At 43.5% G+C, this 9,721-nt stretch overlaps 1 protein-coding gene across 1 annotated transcript; it reads left to right on the top strand.

The window, feature by feature from the left end:
* The first annotated feature begins 8,378 nt into the window (after positions 1–8,378).
* Positions 8,379–9,464, top strand: LOC139259494 (nanos homolog 1-like). The gene has a single exon (XM_070874965.1). It carries the CDS (start codon positions 8,389–8,391, stop codon positions 9,172–9,174), a length of 786 nt encoding a protein of 261 aa, XP_070731066.1. The 5' UTR covers positions 8,379–8,388; the 3' UTR covers positions 9,175–9,464.
* The last annotated feature ends 257 nt before the right edge of the window (positions 9,465–9,721 follow it).

Below are 9,721 nucleotides of genomic sequence, written 5' to 3'. Positions count from 1 at the left end.
TATACTCATTGGAGTTTAGAAGAATGAGGGATGATCTTATTGAAACATATAAGATTCTGAGGGGTCGAATGGGTAGATGCAGAGAGGATGTTTCCCCTCATGAGGGAATCTAAAACTAGGGGGCATAGTTTCAGAATAAGGGGTCACCCATTTAAGACAGAAATGAGGAGGAATTTCTTCACTCAGAGGATCGTGAATCTTTGGAATTTTCTACCCCAGGGAGCTGTGGAGGCTGGTTCTTTGAATATATTTAAGTTGGAGATGGACAGATTTTTGAATGATAAGGGAGTCAAGGGTTATGGGGAGCGGGCGGGGAAATGGAGTTGAGGCCAAGATCAGATCAGCCATGATATTAAATAGCGGAGCAGACTCGAGGGGCTAAATGGCTTCCTGCTGCTCTTATTTCTTATGTTCTTATTTTCTTAAAACCTACCTCCTTGACTTAGCTTTTGGTCACCTGTGCTAATTTCTACTTACATGGCTAGGGGTGAAATTTTATATCATAGTACTCCTGTGAAGTGCTTTGAGACATTTCACTACGTTAAAGGCACTATATAAATGCAAGTTGTTGATGTCGTGTCCTTCAAGGTGACTAGCACATTCCTGCTCCTCCTCTGCCACCAACAATTAATTGTCCCCACCTGTGCCACATGGCTCACCTGGCACTACCTCCTCAAGCTCGCGAAAGGCATTCGCTGGGATGCTTAGCATTACAAATATGGACGAGAGGGACACAGGGTCCTGCCAGTTGTGTTCTTGCATTAGTCCACAGGTGGTATTGGCAGGTTGCTGCTCGTTTTGAAGCACCACGAACGCAGTAACTCATGGCTAGTGTGGTACAAGATAATAGAAAGGCCTGGCCAGGGAGATCGGCAGACACCGGTATTGCCCACAGTCACAACTCTGCACCAAACATACCCACAGGCCCTGCACACCTATCTGACAATGATTGTAAGAAACTGGCTCAGCAGGCTCTCGGTCAGCAGGGAGCCAGTCGCAGATCAGTATCATCTGTGCAAGAACGCCTGTAGTCAGGTGACATCGTAGCCATTGGCAGTTAAGGCCGCCTCCTTCCTCAATCTTTTGCCTCCAACTCCTTTCAGGCATGCGTAGTGATCAAATCATAGAATTATAGAAATGTACAGCACGGAAGGAGGCCTTTTGGCCCATCATGTCCGTGCTGACCAACAAAGAGTTATCCAGCCTTATCCCACTTTCCAGTTCTTGGTCCATAGCCTTGTAGGCTACAGCACTTCAAGTGCACATCCAAGCACTTTTTAAATGTGATGAGGGTTTCTGCCTCTACCACCCTTTCAGGCAGTGAGTTCCAGACCCCCATCACCCTCTGGGTGAAAAAAATTTCTCCTCAAATCCCTTCTAATCCTTCTACCAATTACTTTAAATCTATGCCCCCTAGTTATTGACCTCTCTGCTAAAGGAAATGGGTCCTTCCTATCCACTCTATCTAGGCCGCTCATAATTTTATACATCTCAATTAAGTTTCCTTCAGCCTCCTCTGTTCCAAAGAAAGCAACCTCAGCCTATCCAATCTTTCCTCATAGCTAAGATTCTCCCAGCCCGGCAATATCCTCATTAATCTCCTTTGTACCCTCTCTAGTGCAATCACATCTTTCCTGTAATGTGGTGACCAGAACTGTACTCAGTACTCTAGCTGTGGCCTAACTAGTGTTTTGTAGTTCAAGCATAACCTCCCTGCTCTTATATTCTATGCTTTGGCTAATAAAGGAAAGTATCCCATATGTCTTTGTAACCACCTTATCTACCTGTCCTGCTACCTTTAGGGATCTGTGGACATGCACTCCAAGGCCCCTCTGTTCTCTACACTTTTCAGTATCCTACCATTTATTGCCTTGTTAGCCCTCCCCGAATGGAGTATCAACCAAAGTGCTGCCCCGCATGTATCAAAGACATGACTGATTCATTGTTGATCAGTGCCAACACTTGCAGCTCCTTTCCCATTGAACAGCAGCAGCATCATGACACAACATGTCACTTATTCTCTACTTTCCCTGACGTCAGTTTCGAACATGACAATAAAGCAATTATATTTCACTAAAGCTCTCAATTTTTAATAGAGGTTCAATAATAATTAGCTAAGAAATTCATCTTTATATAAATATACACCCTAGGAAACTCCTAGAAGGAATTCTGAGCATTGTCTGGCCAACCATCTTCAACTGCATCATCAACAACCTTCTCTCCATCATAAGGTCAGGAATGGGTATGGGGGTGAGGGAGTTCACAGATGATTCCATAAAGTGTAAGTCTATTCACAATACCTGTAACGAAGCAGCCAATGCCACCTACAGCAGGACTTGAATATCATCCATGCTTGGACTGACAGGTGGCAGGTAACATTTGTCTCACATAAATGCCAGGTAATGCCTACGTCCAATGAAGGAAACTCCAACTACCGCGCCCTGATCTTCAACAACATAAACACTGCCAAATCCCCCATTATCAACATCTTGAGGGTCACCACTGACTAGAAGTTTACTGGACCAGCCATATCAACACCATAGCTACAAGAGCAGGATAGAGGCTGGGTACTTGCACAAGCGGCTCACCTCCTGGCCCCTCAAAGCCTCTCCCCCATCTTAAAGTTCAAGTCAAGAGTGCGATGTAATACTCACCACTCTCCTGAATGGGTGCAGTTGGAGCAACACTAATAAAGGTCGACATCATCCAGAAAAAAGTTTGCTTAAATGGCTTCCCTGCCACTAGACTGAATGGTCACTCCCTCCACTCACTGGCGCACCGTGGCTGAAGCATGCACTATCTACAGTTTGCACTGCAGTAACTCACCAAGCTTACTTCAACAGCGCTTCTCAGCCCTGTGACTTCTACCACCAAGGACAACGAGCATCAATATCATGGGAACCATCCCCTCCAAAATACACACCACCTTGCCGTGGGCATATGGAAAGCAGTCATGCAATTATTTTTACATGCGGATTTTTTTTTCTCTAACAGGATGTGGGTTATGCTGGCAAGGCCAAATTCAATGGCCATTGTTCCTTCAGCATTGCTGGGTCAAAGTCCTGGAATTCTCTATCTAATACGATCACTGGAGCACAATCTCCACAGCGGTTCAAGGAGAAGGCCCACTATCGCCTCGTCAGGGCAACTAGGGATGGGCATGCTTGCCTGAAACACCACTTTTTCTAGAAACATATATAGTTATCTCTTGCTCTTTGATTCAACACCCTTCTCCAATAACTTATTCCATTTGTCTATTACCTTTTGTGTAAAAAAGTTCTCCCTAAGTCCACTATTTATATTTAATTTTGTTCTTTTTAAATTATATCCCATTTGTCTGTAAAATGTGGAGGAGCAGCAGCATGGAAAAGCACTTGTAAGATCACCATTCTGTAATGTTTTACTTTTGTGAAGAATTTTTCAAAAAGTTAAGGGACAAGTAGAAGTAAAAGTTTGAGTTAGCTCAGTTCACATGATATTGGTATCACTCACTGCTCCACAACCAGAGGGTGTCAGTTCTGCAGTCTTGAGCTACGATTTCATTTTCAGGGACAATTTCATGCTTTCAAAGAGAGTCAAGCATTCACACGTCAGGTACAGCACGTGTTAAAATGGAGAATAAGGCTCCTTCCGCTTTGTATTAATACTATCCAAAACTCCGCTTCCCGTGTCCTAACTCGCACCAAGTCCCGCTCACCCATCACTCCTGTGCTTGCTGACCTACATTGGCTTCCGGTTAAGCAACGCCTCGATTTCAAAATTCTCATCCTTATTTTCAAATTCCCCCATGGCCTCACCCCTCCCTATCTCTATAATCTCCTCCAGCCCCACAACCCCCCACGATGTCTGCATTCCTCTAATTCTGCCCTCTTGAGCATCCCTGATTATAATCATTCAACCTTTGGTGGCCGTGCCTTCTTTTGCCTAGGCCCAAAGCTCTGGAACTCCCTGCCTAAACATCTCCGCCTCTCTAACTCTATTTCCTCGTTCAAGACGCTCCTTAAAACCTACCTCTTTGACCAAGCTTCTGGTCACCTGCGCTAATTTCTACTTATGCAGTTTGGTGTCAAATGTTTTATCTCATAATACTCCTGTGAAGCACCTTGGGTGTTTCCCTACATTAAAGGTGTTATATAAATACTAGTTGTTGTTGTTGTTGTATGTATGTCCCACTCCCAACCTCAGATGACAACAGTCTGGTTGCACAAGTGATGCCAGTTCCATTTTTCACACCAGCTACCCTTGTGGCTTTAGTAAGGCAGCCAATTTAATAACAAGTTATGGGCAGCTTTGTGTTGTAAAATTATGCTCACTAGGATTTGGGTTGAGATTTGTCCAAAAGCATTCATTATAACCCGAGGAAAAGAGAATATTTTCAAGGCATCAATCAAGGGCTGGATGTAAACCAAGGTCCCACATGTGAAAAGGGAATGTTTTAACTTACTGCAGCTCTGTCACAGCTATATTGAAAATGGTGAATCCTCATAGTTTATAGAGTTTATACTGCTGATTTTTATTTGATTAGAAAAAAGGTCAAGATCAGTATACAAATATCAAGTTAACAAAGCTGTAATCATCTGAAGTAATCACACAAACAACATACTAACATAAGATGTGCTATATAATGAAACATACCTGTTTTTAATTCTGAATTTGATTTTTTTATTGACAATACATGCAGATATTCTGTAGAGTCACTGTCATCATCATCATAGGCAGTTCCTCAGAATCGAGGAAGACTTGCTTCCACTCTTAACATGAGTTCTTAGGTAGCTGCACAGTCCAATACGAGAACCACAGTCTTTGTCACAGGTGGGACACTGTACAGTTCTGTCAGGTAGGAGAATATACTGGCATATCTGGATTGTTGATATAACTATTCAGAGAGTGGGCACTGGTTTGGGATCCGGATAATAACAATCTTGGAAATGGACCTTTCAGTTTCTATACCATAAAGTTTTTTTTTAAAGAATAATAAATACCAATGAGCCTTGACAAATACATAGAATTACATAGGATTTACAGCACAGAAACAGGCCATTCGGCCCAACTAGTCTGTGCTGGTGTTTAACTTATTGACAGTGATTCGACTCGTGTTGACTGGGTGGTAAGACGATATACTTCAGGGTGCAGGACAGATAAAAGCAACCAGATGCTGAAACATTTCGAGCAATAAAACATCGAGCAAAATCTCCTGAGTTCATTGATACTTTTAGCTGCCAAAGTCCAGGAGCATGTTTGTATTTGGGTCCAGGGATCTCTATGGGAAAGCCCACCATAGTCTGCTTAAAGTCGTCAATTGCTTCATGGATTTTTTTTAAACATCAGCATATTTTTCAAGTAGGGCTTAATTTTTGGCCATAACTTTGACGATTGTGACTTTTCTACCACTGCATCTCCAGTTCATTTTGTACAGATGGAAGCAGATGTAACATGGCCAGAAATTTAAGTTCATTTTAATTCGCTTTTCTGGAACATTGATGTTTTGTGCACTGCTTTGCAGTTGGATTTCCCTTCATTCTCAATTAGGAGTTTAATTTCTTTCCCAAATTATTTTTGTTGGATTTGTATTTTCTGAACACCGATGGTGATCCCACTCCAGGGACCTGAGAACAAAAATCTAAGCTGACACTCCAGTGCAGTGCTGAGGGAGTGCTGCACTGTTGGAGGTGACGTCTTTTGGATGAGACGTTAAACCGAGTCTGCTTTCTCAGGTGGATGTGAAAGATCCCATGACACTATTTCGAAGAAGAGCATGGGGAGTTATCCCTGGTGTCCTGAAGAATATTTATCTCTCAATCAACATAACAAAAACAGATTATCTGGTCATTATCACATTGCTGTTTGTGGGAGCTTGCTGCGCGCAAATTGGCTGCCACATTTCCCACATTATGACAGTGACTACACTTCAAAGTACTTCATTGGCTGTAAAGCACTTTGGAACATCCAGTGGTTGCGTAAGGCGCTATATAAATGCAAATCTTTCTTTTCTTTCTTTTTAAAGATTGCCTATCTCCATGAAACTGGTTGTGACATTGTGGGAAGGGAGATTTCTGGTGCTGACATATACTCAGTAGTATTAGAAATCAGTTTTCACATTTTGAAAAGCCAAATTCAAATGTAAATTCTGTTTTTCTAACAAAATATAAACAGGTCAAGACATTTCTCAATGTTATTTGCAAATACAACATTACAAAAACTCGTGTAGGAAATGAACATAATTATTTAACTAAAAACAGAAAATGCTGGAAATACTCAGCAGATCAGGCAGCATCTGTGGAGAGAGAGAGAGTTAATGTTCCAGATCGATGACCCTTTGTTGGAACCGGAAAAGGTTAGAGATGTAACCGGTTTAGTATTGGAGCAGGGAAAGGTGGGAGGGAAGGAAAGAACAAAAGGGAAGGTCTGTGATAGGGTGTAAGGCAGAAGAGATTAAGAGACAAAAGGGATGAGGGCCAAGGCAAAAGGAGATGGTAATGGGACAAGTTAAGAAACAAAAGATGATTCTAGATGGGGTGTAAATGGAGGTGGCAGAATTGTCAATAGCTGCCGTGGGAAAGAGAAAAAAACAGAAAAAAAGAAAAATAAATAGGGCCAGAGATTATGGTTTGAAATTGTTGCACTTGATGTTGAGTCCAGAAGGTTGCAAAGTGCCGAAGTAAGTGCCTTGCTTAAAAACCTGTGACATCTCTAACTTTTTCCAGTTCTGACAGAAGGGTCATCGACCTGAAATGTTAACTCTGTTTCTCTCTCCACAGATGCTGCCTGACCTGCTGAGTATTTCCAGCATTCTCTGTTTTATTTCAGATTCCAGCATCCGCAGTATTTTGTTTTTGTTATATGATTATTTAACTACCTATAGAAAGACTAGAACTTTTTGTAATGCAAAGTTACCACTTTAAGGATTTATCTAGTTAAATTCATTCCCATCTGGTCACGATTACCTGCTATCTTACAGTAGCAATCACATTGTAAATAAGAAAGTAGATAAACTATTAAACAATATCCTATTTTTATTGCAGTCTCAAATATAAGCAATAAAAGATAAATTAAGATAGTCTGGAAACAGAATATGTAGAATCACACATGGAGGTCATTTGGCCCATCGTGTCTGTGCCAGCTCTCTGAAAGAGCTATCCAATTAGTTGCACTTCCTTGCTCTTTCCCCATCGCCCTGCAAAAAATTTATTTCAACTATATATCCAATTCCCTTTTAAAAGTTACCATTGAATTTGCTTCCACCTCCCTTTCAGGTAGTGCATTCCAGATCACAACAACTCGCTGAGTAACAAAGAGCTTCTCATTCCTCTCTCCTCTGGTTCTTTTGCCAATCATCTTAGGATTGTAATATATTTTTTTAAAGCGTAACTAGTACCTCACGCTAATTTTCATATCTCAGGAGTTCTCAACCCAGACCAGGAGTGAAATGTTTTTCATATTTCCCCCACTCTATAAACAATAGATTGATGGGCTTTTGGACAAGATGTTAAGCAGAGGCTCCCCCACCCCAACTACCTATTCAGGTGCACCTAAAAATGGCAGTGATGTGAAGATAGTCGAGGGGGGCACTCGATCTAATGTTTGTTTTGTACTCCCTAAAAGAGTTGTGAAGATAGTCGAGTTGCTATTCTGGAGATCAAGTAGGCTCAAAGAAGGGAAAAAATATTGTAACGAGATGTGTCGCCAACTATATCGTCAGTGACCAACCCAATTTGGACTTGGCAATAATCTGCTTACATCAAAATGAGAGTTAGATTTCTGAAACTTTTGGTCACCTTTTTTAAGAAAAACTTTTTTCTCTCTCTTTCCTTGTAGTTTTGTTTAAAACCGTCAGGTTGAGTACGGAAGCTAACCTGCATTGAGGGTTTTTTTTGCATTTGACACAGAGTTGCATGCACAGAGACAACTGTGACAGTGAACAATCCATCCTGTAGTCCCTTTACCTCTTGCTCTTGACCCGGGCGCTGGCCATTCAAGAGTGGTCACGCGGGAGGGGCGGACCCTGGGCTGATTGACAGCGCCGCCAACCAACCAGAGGAAGACCATCCCCTCCCCATTGGAGTGGATCACCCGGAGCGTGGTCCAATCAGCAGCGGCTGGGGGCGGGGCCCAGAGGAGCTGGCTTACTATTTCTAAAGAGATAATCGGCTGGTGGGGGGATCAGAAAGGAGAGAAATGGCGCTGGAGACTTTGTTTGTGTGAAATTTGCAGGATTTAAAGGGTGCTCGGAGCTGGCTGCAAAAGTTTGCTTAGAAGAGGTGTGCGTTTTGTTGCATTTATGTGCAAGGAATTGCACGGTTCCAAAAGGGTGCATCGTCGAAGAATTCAACAACGGGGGGGCGGGAGGAGGAGAGGAGAGGGGGGGGAAAATCCCTTTGCAAATGAGAAATGGAAAGTTTCGGGACCATAAACAACCAGGTTGAGTTGGAGAATCACAGCAGCCCGGTGGATTATTTGCAGCAGCGGTACGCCAGTGCTTGCGGCAACACTTTCAACTCGTGGAACGATTACTTGGGGCTGAGCACACTGGTGAGCAAAGCTGTCAGCCAGGCGGGCGGAGGGGGGTTCCGGCCGGGCGGCCAGCTGGAGCTGCAGTCCCGGGCGCCTTACCTGGCCGGCTCGCTGGACCTGAGCGAGCTGGGGCTGTGCTCTCACCACCAGGGCCAGCTGCTGGGCTCCGACCTGCAGGAGCGCTTCGCCCAGTTCAGCCCTTTCTCGGGGGGTTCCAGGGGCTACCACCAGCAGCAGCAGCAGCAGCAGCAGTACCAGCAGCAGCGCCAGGACCGAGAGCAAGGCGGCTGGAACCGAGTGGATGTGATCATGATGGACAGCAAGAGCCACCTGCAGCTGCCCCACTCCTCGACCCACCACCATCACCACTACCAGCCTCACCCCCCTCCTGCAAACCACCAGCGGCCAGCCCGGGCCAAGTCCGACCTGCAGATCTGCGTCTTTTGCAGGAACAACAACGAGTCGGTCACCCTCTACACCACCCACATCCTGAAGAGCCCCGACGGCCGGGTGCTGTGCCCCATCCTCCGGAGGTACACTTGCCCCCTGTGCGGGGCCAACGGAGACAACGCGCACACCATCAAATACTGCCCGCTTTCCAAGCTCCAGCCCACCCTCTCCAAACTCAAGACCAGAAACTGCGTTAGCAAGAGGGTCCGCTGAAATAAAGCCAACCAAGGAAGGCAGCGTGAGCTCAGTTCAGGTCTTGTTCCTGACCATGTAGACTTAATAACATCTGGACATTTTATTGAGACTATTTTGAGTCTGGGATAAACGTTTTTTCTAGTGACTGAATGTATACTTTGTCTAAATTTGTTTACAATCTAATGTTTCTGGTGGCAAATCTAGACCAGAAATCTACCTCAGTTATATAAATATATACTTTATGGAAAAAAAAAGAGAACGCCATAATCAAATTCTTTTGTTTTTAAATCCGCTATGTGCGTTTCGTTTTCAGAAAATTTAACTTTAACAGTGATATATTGTAGAGGATGTATCTTGATTTAATTTCTTTTTTGAATGTAATGTTTGCTACTTTTAAAAAGTGAAATGTAAAACTCGATCTAAAGATTACTACTAATAAGTAACTGTGTGAAGAGTGCGGGGGAGTCAATAAATTTTCACGTTTTAGCAGCTCTTTTGTGTGTTTTTTTTTGTTTTCAACGAAGCAGGGTGGTTAGAGACCAATGGTGGAGCAGTCGGTCCTCGG

This window comes from Pristiophorus japonicus, chromosome 3 (genome assembly GCF_044704955.1).
Source record: "Pristiophorus japonicus isolate sPriJap1 chromosome 3, sPriJap1.hap1, whole genome shotgun sequence".
In the NCBI taxonomy this organism is placed as follows: Eukaryota; Metazoa; Chordata; class Chondrichthyes; family Pristiophoridae; genus Pristiophorus; species Pristiophorus japonicus.
This window is presented reverse-complemented; position numbering and strand designations above follow the sequence as displayed.